Raw genomic sequence first — 14603 nt, forward strand, 5'->3', positions numbered from 1 at the left:
GTTTCCTTAAAGCCTAGCCTTCTTCCCATACCAACCCACGCATCACAGTCCTTTTCCCCAGTCACTGTTTATTAAATTAGCAAAGCTTAGTCAATACAAATCTGAGCACTCGGGAAAAATATGTCCTTGTCCACGATAATACAGACATTTGATGCGCTTCTTCCTGCGCGATACAACTAACGAAACGCAACACGTCTTAACCGTACGCCGATTGGGCACAACCCTAGGCACCTACAAAAATACCATCAGAAATACCATAAACCGTATCACCGACCGGGATATATGCTCCATCATAGTGGCTCCTAATAAACAAACACAACGGTCGACGGTAGCGCCAACGGCGGCCCATAGAACCGCCTCGGGGCACGGCCTGTTGACCCCAGTCGGCTCACTGCCGCCGGCAGAGTCCACTTCAAACGATACCGCGCGGGGGGGGGGGCTGGAGGAAGGGGGATAGGGAGACGGGCGGGAGACGACAGCTCGTGACGACATGATGGAACGAACGGGGATTATCAGGCGTGATTTGGATTGTTTCAACTGCAAATTGGTTTCCATAAGAAAACACGCACCATGGATTGCATAACCTTGACACGGCGAGGGAACATTGGTCGCATGTCACGCTACACCCTGTTACGGCCGGTGTCACCACTAGTCCGCCCGTAACCCGTCCCAGGCGCAAACGACAACTCACAGAGCCCCTTGTACCCACACCAGCACCCGGCAAGTTTTGTCACAGTCGCTCTTACCACAACCCCGATACACAGCGCGCCAAAACGGGAGCAGCCAGTCCCGCACGACAGGCGCTATTATGCACAGAATCGCTTGCATCCAAGCCGGCCCGACACAAGTGTCGAGAAAACCCAGTCGATCGTTGAAGTCGATTATCAAACCCAGTCGACCCATCGATGAAAGGGTCGAACACAGTGGAATGTCGGTTTGGGGACGGTAGGGGACTACAGTGGGGGAGGCGGTCACGCAAAACGTTCGGCTCTGAGAGCCACTCAGATAACCACTTCGCGTCGGACAATAGCATTTCTTCAGGCACATTTAGTGCATATTCAGGGATTCCGAACGGAAGGGAACACAGTCTCCTTCCTTGTCTTAAAGAAAATCGAACTACTTTGCGGTCAAAATGCCTTTCATGTTTTCAGAGGGATGGGGAGGGGCACCACCCAACTAGGAATGTAGAGCGGGGTCGGTTCGGGGGCAGCATTATGTGCCCCTGTTGCGGAGCCAGCTCAGGCCCCTCGTCAGCCTTTGGACAGCCTTCGGTTCGGAGCCGCCGGCGGGGTGCCACACGGCGATATGCTAATCCGGGGACAGTTTCCATCGTTCGCCAATGGGAAACGCGGCGCAGCAGCTGTCCAGACCGGGAAAAGGGGCGTATAAAAATAGGCGCTACAGTGCGTTTGGCACCCTATTTTAGTTGGAAGGTGGTGCGTTAGGGAAACGTGCACGCGCGCGGGCTGCACGGCGCCGCCAGGCAAGAAGTCTGCCGCTGCGACACCTGGCGATAGTGGCGCCACGGCTGTGCAGCGGCGACGGCTGGAAGCTCGGTCCGCCCGCGGCTGCCCTCAGAGACCCTCCCGGGTTACAGACGGCACTGCAGCGCCGCATCGCCCTGAACACAAATACCCAGGCCGAGCCGGGAACAGTCCCCTACACGGTACAGCCCACCCCTCCCCACTCAATACGGCAACACCCTCCCCAATCGCCGCGTAAACCCCGAACGCGCCGCCGCGGCCCAAGGCAACAACGATTGACGGCACGCTGCCGCCGCTCGTTAACACCCACACCGCGACCTGGAAGCCGCATTTAACTAACCCGCCCCGCGGCCGGCTCAGCCGCGGCCCCGAGCCGCCAGACCGACCGACAGAGCGTCAGTGGGAGGGGTATAACACGTGTAAGAAGTGTAGCATGTGGGAGGACGTGTAAACAAAGCGCGAAAATGTGTGTCTACTGTGAAAAGTGCTATCAAACGTAACGTGAATTTCCTGGCTGTGTTTTTGGCGTGTGTCTTTGTGGTTGCCTGCACGTTTGGGTGGAAGTAAGGGCAGAAGGAAAACAAATGAGAAATCGTTCGTATAGGCGTGTGTGTATACACGGGTGCACCTTTTGCGTCTCGGCGGTGGTGTGTCCTCTGAGCTCAACACTGCGCGGTGTGTTTTGGTGGCGGCTGCGGGGCGGGGCGGGGCGCCGGCGCTTAATCACCTTCGGCTAGTCCTTCCTACTCTTCTTTTTCTTCTTGTTGGGTTTCTGCTCGGTCCAGGCATCTGAGAAAGAAGGGAAGAAGAGGTCAGAAGTCGGTAATGACAGCCGACAGCAGACATCGCGACAAAACACGGCAGGCGTCCGAAAGAGCTTAGGACTCCTCGGAAAGACATGATAGGTCCAGATTCACAGCAATATCCAACTCTGCCTTACCATTCCTTTCCCATCACAGGCAAACTATCGGTGTCCTCCCCCCCCCCCCCCCTCCGCCCGGGTATAAGCCCTCCATGAGAGCCGACGTCAGCTGACAGCCCGCGGTTCACCCCTGACCTATGAGTAACACAGCGGTGGACATTGCAGTGACACCGCTCGGACGCCAAACCGGAACCACAATACCGGACGGGGGCCTAGTCACCAACGGTGACATTGAGGCGTAGCGCAGCTGATATTAGTGCTACCAGCGGGATATTGAGCGCATCAGCCAAAGCATATTATGCTTTACAATTATACATCACATCACTAATCACAGTCATTTCATACATCACTGAGACAGCACTTCCTGGCCCACTAGTCAGTGGTACACAATGTGTACCACTGACTAGTAATAACGTCATACAGTAATGTCATTTATACTGACTGTTGCTCATTCCCGCAACTCACCAATCGTCACTGACTCTCTCATCTCACGCAGAAACTCGCTCCCACCAGTCGACCCACACACGGGCACACTCACCTCCCAACTCGTCGAAGGCCACGTTCTCTTTGGAAGGCGCCGGCTCGGCGGCCGGTTTGCTTTTAGCCACAGGGGCCGCCTTTTCGGCAGGAGCTGCAGGCTTGGCGGCCGAAGCGGCGGGAGCGGGGGCGGCGGCGGGGGCAGCCGCCATCTTGGTGATGTCTTCACCAGCACGCAGGCGGGCCATCATCTCCTCAATGGGAATGGGCTGGGGAGGGAGGAGCGGGCGCGTTAGGCAGGGGAGAGTTTCCCCCTCCCCTAACCGCACGCGTCGGTTAGGGGAGGGGGACGCACGCGCGGTAGGTCAGGGGAGGCTGACTCGCCGTGGGGAGGGGTGGGCGAACGGCGATAACAGTGTCATCAGGACGTCTGATATCGCCGCCCAGCAGACAGCGCGCAGCTGTATCAGTATAATCGCTAACAGGGGTGCGTGGTGATACCGACTGACGATTGCTGCGGTGATACCGGCACACTAGTTATAGGTGCGATGATACTATCACACTACAGTCGCCGTTGCGTCGTAGCGCGATAATCGCGTAAACGCGGCTTTGTTGACCGCAGGATAGCCGCAATGCGACATGACGTCAGCGCCAGTGAAAGACTAGTATGTTTCAGCAAACACACTAAGTACAGACTGTGCTGTTAAAGCTCTCCTAGTGTTGTTGCTTAACAGGCGATGATGCGCACAAACGAGAAACAGAGAACTGCGCACGCACAATTGACGAGGGTATATGAAAAAGCATAGATAACATGAATCATGACATGATTCGTGTTATCATGAAAAAAAGGATTAATAATTTGCTGCACTGAATATGTTCAAAGAAATAAAATCGGACGACGAGCCTATAGTTCACATCGGACTGCTTAAGACCAAAGGAGCGGATCTCAATCAGTCCGATGTACCGCAAATGTGACGTGACCGTACATATAACGTTTCGTGAGCGTGACCATATTTTGTCAAACGAATTGTATTCCACCCACCCTGGGCCATGACTGCACCCCACCCACCACGGACCACCGCATTTTACAAACCCGGCCCCCGTATTCCATCAGACCCCAACCCACCGTAATCTGCGCGCCCGACCCACCACATTCTACCCGCCTGACCCACCGTTCTCCACCCATACCGATTCACTATCTTCCACTTGGTCCGACCCACCGTATTTCACCATCCAAATCCCCAGTTTTCTTCCCACACCAACCTACCACCCGTCCTGACCAAAGTCTCACCTTCGGCGCCTCCGTCTCTTTCGGCGGCTCCGGTTTCGGTTCCGCCTTCTTTGGCGCCGGTTCCACCTTCTTCTGTGCCGGCGGCTCTGGCTTTGTCTCCGGGACCGGCTCAGCCGCCTTGGCTTCGTTCTGACGCATCACAACCGACATCGCCTCCTCCAGGCTCAGAATCTGAGAGAAACGGTGACAGAACATCAATACCTACCCATGCTTGACAAAGCACCATATGACCATAACAGTGTTCGTTATCTTTGATGCATCAAGCGCCTTGATTTCACAGCGGAAAATAGAAACAAGTGCAAGTAATAGAACGTTCTCTTTTATGTAAGCAATGCCAAATGAAGTAAACTAGCTCGGTAGGTGGAGCTTGAACTATTGCTTTCATGATACTACGACACAGTTGTTCATTTCCGTAATGATATATACCTACGTAGTTGTATACGTAATGACCCATCCACTTATCAAACGGCGTTTACGTCAACAGAAGCCAACACTAAAACGACCACTATCCAGCAAATAAATCACGGTGTAAATGTCATCCAGCAGTCACTATATGGCTCTAAAACCATCCGACCAGGCTCTCTCCCTGACCTACCCGCTTTCCGTTGCCACTGCCAAACAGGTCCTCCTGAGTGAGCTGGGGCTCGGGTGGCTTGGCTACCTCGGCGGCCGCCCCAGGCTCCTCCTTCTTTCCCTTCTTCTTCTTGGAGACGGTGGTGAAGTCGTCAAACTTGGACTTGGGTCTGTCGGGGAAGGAGAGCGGCGTCAGCGCAAATGTCAGCTGCGCGCCGCAGAACATTGTGATGACACTCGAGTTGGGTACAGGACTGTACACGCCGTTTTAGGTCTATTGCATTACACAAAACCGTACAAAGGGGATAACTTAAAATTGCAGTGTCTGAAGATGACTTGCTCATCAAATGAATTTAAAGGATCCAAGAGCTGGTAGCACTACGCTGTTCAGACGTGCTAACTCAACAAGTCATCAGCGCTTGAAACTTAGATGACGTATTTGGATGACGTAGCCGCGACGCAATCAACGCCAAATGCGTTATATACACATAGCCATGTATCTAATCTAATGCAGCGTTATCAGAGTAGTCGTCATCAGTGCGTCATCATATCGTAGCTGTGACGTTACTGATGCGTCAGTAGAGCAGTTGCAAACGAATCGGGAAGCCACTTGAACACTATCAGACATGCAGCAACAAACCGCAGTTTTTGCGCGACTGCGAAAAAGTTTCTTTAGTTATGGGCGTCATCACATCAGCGAAAATTACACCCGGAACTGGACAATTTCAGAATTTTATCATAGCAATAAAAAGGTCAAGCTATGTTCTGTGCATGTGGCCTAGTGACTAGATAAAACCATGTAAACGATATCATGTACCGAACACTTTCCCAATTCAAAGACTCTGAAATTATATTGTTTTGGCATCGTGTGGCGCTGGCGATGGCGAATACTGACGGCTGGCAGTGACCACATTCACTATCCCTACACTTCAAGCCACTGATCGTATCTATCCTTTGCACTGCGTACAAGGGTGCGTAAGCAGCTACAATCCGCCACCGGTAACGGATTCCGGAGTAAACCGGAGCGAACCCGGACTTCACAAAGGCAAAAAAAATACGGCGACAGACACGCAAACATGACGCAACGGTCCGGTGCTCTGAGGTGCGTCAGCGGACCTGTCGGCCGACCTGTCGTCGACACCGAGCGACAAAACCGGTCCCCGACATCGACACTAAATATCGTCAGCTGCTTTCGAGCTGATCGGCCACCTCGGATCGGCATCTTCCGTGACAAAAAAAAAAATCATTTGGCTTTATCGGCATGCAATGCTGATCACGGTTCAGAGGAGACGAGCGTTGCTGACAATTTTATTGTTTTTTTTTCTTCTTTCAATGAGCCCAGGAATGTCTTTCACGAAACCAGTTTGTAAACCAATAGTAGCAATTATAATGCTACACTGTTTATGAGAAAACATCGTTATCGTACCGGTAAACGCCAATATGTCACCGGTGACTTCCTCCAAAGGTCTCATTTGAATGCTGACAGTAAGTGGCATTTTAAACTTATAGGTTTCCCGTCGGGATGTCAAATGCCCCTGGCACTGACCGCTGAGCGACTGAATAGCCAAGGTGGTACGGCTAGGATGTGTGACACAGAGAATAATACGAAAACATTTACCGAGTGACCCCGAATGGGTTAAAATAAGACTATAAAACGGCGAAGACCAAGCCAGTGTCATAAATCATCTTACGTGAAACTAAATATGGTCTTGGTATATCAATTCTGTTGTTCAGAGATAACGGATCCCACAAGACGGTAGATGCAGTTGCAGCATTGCTACTACTCACGCTTTCTGGGCTGGCTTCTCAGTGGCATTGGCAGTAGCTGGCTTCGCAGCCGCCTTCTCCGCTGGCTTGGCGGGCTGCTTCTCAGCCGCCTTGGCAGGCTGTTTCTCGGCCGGTTTCTCAGCAGCCTTAGCAGGCGCCGGAGCCACGGCAGCGGCAGGCTCCTTGGCCTTGGTCTTCTTCTTTTTCTTGGTCTTGTTCGGAGAGGCATTGGCGATACCAGAGTCTGAACGACAGAACAGGGAAGATGCGTTACAAAAGAGAGCCATGGAATACCTTGGGTGTCGCATAATGAAAGTGTCGTCTCAGAAGGTACGGTCAAAGTGAGGTACTTCACCGTACCGCACTTCCAACAACACAAGATATAATATGACAATCGCGCGATCATTCTGTGACCGTGGGCCGATGTAAAACCCAGCTAGCACGAAATAGGGAAGATCGGTAAGATACATTGTCGTTCTTACCAATAAATGAGAAAGCTAGCTTGAAATACACCCCGGAATGTTATTCATAAACCACTTTCCGTTACAATAGCATCACCAAACGGTTGTGCTGGTTAGAGCCGTTCTCACAAAGGAAGACAATTTCCTGTCGTTCGCGGAAAATTCCGGGAAACATTTCCTGAATCAAGCTGAACCAGACGCAGACAAAGCAAAACAACTGCAGACGTTGGATGGTAGTTTGCTACCAGGAAGTAAGTATTGCGGTCTTTGGCTCTGTCAACCCTAAGGTATGTTCACATTCCCTTCGCAACCGAACCCTATCACAGTACCATTGATGAGAGTAAACAGTACAAGTCAGAAACGCAACGGGGAAAAAACGAAAATGCTGTCTCAGGTAAAGTAAATCGATATCACAAATGTTTGGTGACTATTTTTGCCTTCATAATATCGACTGACTGAACCGATGATTGTGCTAAAATTGGTGAATTGGAAAGCCAGAACTCAAAACCAAACCACACAAAACTCTGCCGCATTTTGGGAGAATTCCAGATTTTTTTATCGAGCATTTAACGCGTTAATATAGGTACGCGGACAGTCTGACCAGCCTCAGAACAAACTTTTTAACAGCCCTAGCCATGGTCAATAAAAATGGTAAAATTGACCTTATGCTCATAATATCGGATAAATTAATTGAAAAAAGGTTCAGAATATATTTTCGAACTTGGTTCTTCTTCTGGTTATTTTATTTTATTTTATTTTTTGTTCCACCGAAGAAAAACCAAGTTCAAAAATATATTCTGGACCTTTTTTCAATTAATTTATCCAATATTTTGAGCATAAGGTCAATTTTACCATTTTTATTGATGACAATCATGCTAAAAGAAACGTTGTACCATATAAAACTATGTTAGCCATGGTCGTTTCAAATCACAGTCACAAAGAAACTGCAGGTGCAAAAGAGTTTCCGGTCGCGGGCTGTCCCCTTCCGAACTATTGGCTGATGGTTCGTTGATAAACGAGTCCAGAATTGATATGTTGAAGCTAATGGGTTACTGTAGCTATGGCCTATGAATGCTACAAATGTGATCAAACTGCAAAATCCCACTCGTATCCACCATTTCTCCCAACACCATTGCAGCCCTTCACCCACCTGCTGAGTCCTCGGCCTTGGCGTCTCCGGATCCGACCAGCGTCATCGCCTCGATGGCGGCTGCGTCGGGCGCCGGGTCCGTCTCGGTCTTCTTACCGCGCCGCGACGTCACCTGTTCCCAATCGTCCGTCTTCTCGCGGCGCTCCTTCGTCTTGGCAGCCTTCTCGGCCGGCTTCTCAGCGGCCTTCTTGGCCGGAGCCGCGGGCTCGGCCTTCGGCTTGGCGGCGGCAGGGGCGGGAGCGGCGGCGGTGGTAGTAGAAGTGGTGGTAGCTTCTTGAGCATCCTGCTGTTTCTTGGCAGCCTGCCAGGAGAAGCAAAAAGTCACCATGTGAGCCTATCAGAGATGGGGACATATTTTCTATTGGAAAGTGCAGGACATTGCGCCAGAGAGCTGACATCCTCAATGCCTCAAGCTTTACACAAGATCACCTTAGAGTATCTAGCAAAGGATTTAACTACTAGTATTAATGAGCATATAGCTTGTGTTTATGATTGGCTCAAAGACACTTGGAAATAAGAATGCATTGACAAACTTAACATTGTATAAATGTAGCCAGATATCCATTTCACAAGGAATGAGTGTGTTAGTCTGCAGTTTTTTCCAATTTTAGCCCTAATATACCTAGGTTACTGCCTTTTGGTCATATGGTAATAGCAAAATCTAATGAGCTTGCTTGATGCAGCCTAGTGCAGAGTTGGTGCACCTGGTTGGTACATTCTTATGTGATTTTGCTTCCCAACTAATGATAGTGGTACGCTTACTCAAGACGGCGACGATGTCGGACGACCAGGAAAGGACATACCTAGTTAAGAACATCGGTGACCTCAATTGACAATTGACATAATTTGCTATCTGGTTGCTCCCATCCCATCACTTTTTCTTCACTACCTATTCCCCTTTACCTATATTTAATGCACATAGGCAACCTTTTCCACAACAAGTGAATGATACAGAGAGCAGGTTGACAGAAATAAAAGATAGCTGGAGAAAGATGAAGAGAGATTTATTTCATTGGTTAGAGGCATGGAGAGGGAGAAAGGACTAGGAAGGAATGGAGGGACAGAGGGAGGAAAGAGGAAGAAGAAAGAGAGAGAGGGAGAGAGGGAGAGAGGGAGAGAGGAAGAGAGGAAGTGAGAGAGAGAGAGAAGAGACAAGAGACAAGAGACAAGAGAGAGAGAGAGAGAGAGAGAGAGAGAGAGAGAGAGAGAGAGAGAGAGAGAGAGAGAGAGAGAGAGAGAGGAGAGAGGAGAGAGGAGAGAGGAGAGGAGAGAAGAGAGAAGAGAGAAGAGGGAAGAGGGAAGAGGGAAGAGGGAAGAGAGAAGAGAGAAGAGAGAAGAGAGAGGCACTAAGAAACAGAGAGACACATAGACAGAAAATGAGTGAAATGCTGCACAAATGCAGAGAATCAGAAAAGGTTAAAACTTCCTGCTGGCCCCTTACAGAAAACTGGTTGCCTGTGCTATGATCCAGGCTCTGATGATTGCAGTTGGGGGAGGTTTGGTCAATGGTTGTCATTTTTAGCACATGCCATTTTTGGCAACCATGTGCTAAAAATGACAACGCTATCAGCTATTTTTAGCAACGATGAAGCCGATTTCACTCCTCAGCGAGGAAATCACGATTTTGGAAATACAAGCACTGATTTTGGAAAAGAAGTGCTGCCACCTGGTGCAAGAAGAAGAAACCAGCTTTAATATGGCCGTTGTTTGTATGGTAGTCCAACGTTGAAGTATACCCTTTTTTGTGGCCCGAAGTTGGAACTTTAAATTGAAGCATCCGAAAACGATCGATATTGATCGAAATCATGATGTTGATGAAAAAAATAATATGTTAAGTTGAGAGAGGAGGCCATTTTATCCAGATGCGGTGGTTTACTTCTTGAAATTATTTTTGCTTACGACGACTGCCATGTAATGAGGGATAATTAGCAGCCGTCATTAGCAAAAATAATTTCAAGAAGTAAACTACTGCATCTGGATAAAATGGCCTCCTCTCTCAACTTAAAATATTATTTTTTTCATCAACATCATGTTTTCGATCAATATCGATCATTTTCGGATGCTTCAATTTTAAGTTCCAACTTCAGGCCACAAAACAAACTACCATACAAATAACAGGCATATTAAAGCTGGATTCTTCGTCTTGCACCAGGTGGCAGCACTTCTTTTCCAAAATCAGTGTTTATCTTTCCAAAATCTTCATTTCCTCGCTGAGGAGTGAAATCGGCCTCATCGTTGTCAAAAATAGCAGAATCGTTGTCATTTTTAGCACGTGTGACAAAAATAGCACGTGCTAAAAATGACAACGATTGACCAAACCTCCCCCGACTGATTGTGAGCAAAAAAATCCATACCAATTGAAAATAAAAGTAAAAGCACAGATGCACCACCAGTGTGCAACAATTTTGCTCATTTTAAAATTGTGACTGACCAAATACAAGAGTGAAAGACATACATGAAGTGAAAGATAAATGTTCATAAAAATAATAGCTAAGTTGACAACCTGGAAAAAATGTCAAAAAGGAATGAAGTATGCCTACCTTCTTTTCACTCTTGGACTTCTGCTTCTTCTTTTGCTGCTTCTTTCCTGGTTCCGTTGCTTGCAGGTCCAGGAAAACTGGCTCTGCTACTTTGCGATTGAAACCAATGCCATATATGAAGATGACAACGGCAAGAAGCACCACAACAGTTGGTGACATACCAGGGAAATAAGCTAAAATTAGAGCGCTCTATTTATTGCTCCTGCCCCATGTTGAAGAGATACCCCTAAAAGCGTGATCTTTTATCGGCCCTTACGCAGCAAGGCAGTAATTCTCAGACCGGTGGATGGTATCAATAGAAAGAGAATGCGTCAAAGATTAACATGAATTAATTAAAATAACATTGAAATGTTAATTAAGCGTGGAAATTAGTCCCAAACATAAGCTTATTATTGCTCCTACCTCGGCGACGGCGCTCCCCGCAATCAGCGGAGAAGCTAAAATATAAGCCACCATCCTCCTCCGTAAGTCAATTTTAGAGCGGCCGAGTGGGCCGATGCGGGGCCACCAAACTGAGGTGAGACGTGGCTAGCAATTGCAAACCGACATAGAAATCAATATCTTAAGGCGTACAATATGGGATGATTACTCTGAAGCTGGAGTGAAAGCATGAATAGATTGAAAGAAACGAAATGCATAGATTGGTTGAATTATGTACAATAGGCACAGCTCAGATGAAGCCATTTCTATGATGTTGACGTATGACATAACCCTTCCTCTCCTCACCTATGACCTAAGTGCATTGGCAGTTACCGGCATAGTTTTTTAGCACGAGTGTAATTCGCCATCGGACCGCAATGCATGTTGCTAGGCTGCTGCAATTACAACAAACATACGAATACTGCCTTCATTTGTAGACGTTTGTTTTTTAGGCGGTCTTTGACGTGCAAGGGGGCATACCTGTCGACAACTTGAGTTTCTCCGAATTTCAAAAATGAAAAACTCCCAGAATTTCAATTCCTCATGCACTGTGGTAGGTACAGCTAAGTTCACAATTTTTCGTTTCCTCCTGTTCTAAAAAGGATGATATTTGTCGATTTCGTGCGTCGCTGATAGGAGGGTGTGTTTAATAATTAGGCCCAACGCTTTCTGCATCCGCGAGTACCTTCAAAAGGGAACATCAGTTTCCATTTGTTACACTATGGGACATGTGACAAAATGACCACTGGAACACGCATGAAACGGAGCTCATATTCCTAAAAATGTCTACAATCACTTCTTTTCTGACACTATTAGCAAATACCATCTCAAGTTAGGTGGTTGACAGACAGTCAATGGAGATCTGGGGAGACTGAGTGATGCCAATTCACCACTTAACTGATAATGAGGGCCGAGGGAAGAGAAACATGCAACATGCACAACTGACAACTTGACAAGTGACAAAACACTACCACTATTGCGCAGTGCACAACAAATTACAGCAGCCAGCCCAAAAATGCTTTTGGTAGCTAATTGCAAAACAAGTCACTATAAATGTCTTAGTTGCAGCTGAACACTGCACAATAATCACACTGTTCACACATTGAGTGAGATGCCACAGGTGGTTTGAATCACACTTTGGTTCAACTGCAAATCTGAAGTGTTGTCATGAGGTTCATGCCTCCATGATCACAGCACTTTGGTTGTGGTTGGCATAACTTGTAGTCTGCAGAGTTCCACATGAACTGCAGACACCTCATCTGGTGGTCTTCATGTTGCTCAACTTCTTCAGGAGGCAAATGTCGACCACCCAGCGGAAGCATGGTCCTGCAGAAAAGAAAGGTAATGCATAAGGTACAAACATTATCTGCTGAAACAGCCCCTTCTGTTGGCTGTTATTAAACTTTTAACATAACATAACAGCATGTATTCCATGTATATTACATTTGTTGAAGTAAAATACTGCCGGCTATTTCAAAACCAGAAAATGAAATTATATTGTGGCATAATCCACATGCTCAGCTATCAGTATCAAATAATAATTAATTTAATATTTGGCATATTCTATATAACACATTCATAGAATATTCTACTTCACGTCACAAGGACTCACAATCTTTCTGTTGGGTGTTTGATTGACGCATTAACTAAGTTTGTCTTAGGTTTTATTATTGCAAAAAATTCATATTGCATTATTGTATCAAAATACTGCCAGCAATATCAAAACAAGAACATGAAATGTCAATGAGCAAGCCGCCTTTCCTAAAAATGGATTACTTAGAAAGGAATTTTAGTTTCTTTTAAGGAAAAGGAGAAATGATTATCAGGTAATTATCAGAAAACCACTCAACCAGCAAGTGGCTGGGTGGTTTCACAGCAAACATCAAGCCAAAACATATACTTACATTTATCTAACAATTGAGCCATTTGACTACTACAAGGATATGTGAGCAAAATATGAATCCAATTATCCAATGTTGACTTCCTTGCAAAGTTTATGCCTTATTTTATGAAAATGTGTCACTAGAATATGATACTTATCATCGAATATTATTTAATTTACGATTAATTTCGATCGGAATGCACATGGAGTCCCGCGCCATTTTCGTCGACTATGAATATGATCGTGTTTCATGAAGAGATAAGGGGTTTCAATGGTCTTTCAAAGCAATAATTTGATGCAAAAATTTGTAGGAAATAATATAAAGCTGGTTCAAATGGCCATCAACCATTTAAAACACCGAAAATACTCACAACTCCGTCCCGACGACCACGCAGCACCGCGCACGCCACACTACTGGCACAATGCCAAAACTGCTGTCACAGCGGAAATGTTTTTTTTTCTCGATTGCAATTGTGGAATTATTTATTAAACAGAAGATGATCTTTCCGAAAAACCGACTGATTTCATACACAGATGCATGGAAAATAAAAAAATCCCGGTAAGTTTATTTGTATTGTTTTGTCGATTTTGACATGCTCCTAGTTTGCAGCCATATTTCGATATGTTCTACAGGGAGTTCAGAATTATTTCAGGACCAATCTTTTCCTCATTCATTTTCCCGTCGATCATGAAATTTTTAGAGCGGAACAATTAGTTTCCAGGCGGTCCGAGCGGTTTTCGTGAGAAGGGTGCAAAAATCGGCGTCATTTTTAGAGCCTCGACACCAGCTCAACACAGGACCCTATGGGAGACGGTGAAGTAGCGGGAGCAATAAATAGAGCGCTCTAATTTTAGCTTATTTCCCTGGTGTGTCACCGACTGACAACACCAGTGGCGGGTGCCGCATAGTCCCACCATATGTCCGATGTCACAGAGACTGTCATCGTCACAGGTGTTGTGAAACTGAGACAGTAAAATCAAATAAACAACCCAAATAAAAGTGTCATGTGATAGACCACACCATACGCTTCCCTTCAATCCAAGCCCACAAAATTTAACCTCCCTCCCTCGACACCGGCTTCGAGCCCGTTTGCTCCCGGCCGGAAACGCGGCAGTTTACGGATTGATGTCGCTGATGTGGCAAGGCCTTGAATAGTTGCCTATTTTTTGCACTGTGCGTTGGCTTCTGATGACATCATTCACAACATTAAATGAGTGATCTGACGAATCACCTTTTAGATTTTGTCCTCCATGACGTCATAGTTTGTGAGCGACCAATAGAAATCGTTTGTCAAATGAACATGCTGGAAAAATTTTATCATTCTTCAATTGCGTGAACTATATTTTTTCATTCTAAATATATCAAAAAAATATGCAAATATAAGCTGTAATTACAAACGATTTCCAAATCATAAAAAGCACAATTTATACAAACAGAAAGAGAAGAATATTCGTAGTGCTGGGCAGATGTAGAACAATTATTTTTCTTGCAATTTTGGAACAAAAATACGAATAGGGTAGAATTTCATTTCATTATTTTATTTTTGATTGATTCTCGTATTTTATTGGTAGCATCATTGCAAATATTTTATATTGAAAATGAGACGATTTTTGGATAACTGATGATCTTTTTCTT

At 46.5% G+C, this 14603-nt stretch overlaps 1 protein-coding gene across 1 annotated transcript; it reads right to left on the reverse strand.

The window, feature by feature from the left end:
- Positions 1 to 51: 51 nt before the first annotated feature.
- LOC122392820 (nucleolar protein dao-5-like) lies at positions 52 to 14301 on the reverse strand. Its single transcript, XM_043388124.1, has 8 exons — positions 13853 to 14301; positions 10666 to 10813; positions 8126 to 8426; positions 6536 to 6758; positions 4770 to 4917; positions 4175 to 4345; positions 2945 to 3152; positions 52 to 2273 (listed from the first exon to the last, which is right to left on the reverse strand). The coding sequence occupies exons 1-8, from the start codon at positions 13909 to 13911 to the stop codon at positions 2218 to 2220; spliced, it is 1314 nt and encodes a 437-aa protein (XP_043244059.1). The 5' UTR covers positions 13912 to 14301; the 3' UTR covers positions 52 to 2217.
- Positions 14302 to 14603: the final 302 nt, after the last annotated feature.

This window comes from Amphibalanus amphitrite, unplaced genomic scaffold, assembly GCF_019059575.1.
Source record: "Amphibalanus amphitrite isolate SeventyFive unplaced genomic scaffold, NRLGWU_Aamphi_draft 000024F_arrow, whole genome shotgun sequence".
Lineage (NCBI taxonomy): Eukaryota > Metazoa > Arthropoda > Thecostraca > Balanomorpha > Balanidae > Amphibalanus > Amphibalanus amphitrite.

Bases quoted from the DNA above. Each gene is read 5' to 3' on its own strand.
- LOC122392820 (XM_043388124.1), bottom strand. From the start codon at position 13,911: ATGACAGTCTCTGTGACATCGGACATATGGTGGGACTATGCGGCACCC. The intron at 10,814-13,852 runs TGTCAGTCGGTG...TATGTCACCAAC, and splicing joins GCGGCACCCGCCACTGGTGT to TGTTGTGGTGCTTCTTGCCG. The intron at 2,274-2,944 runs GTGAGTGTGCCC...CTTCTTTCTCAG, and splicing joins GGCCTTCGACGAGTTGGGAG to ATGCCTGGACCGAGCAGAAA.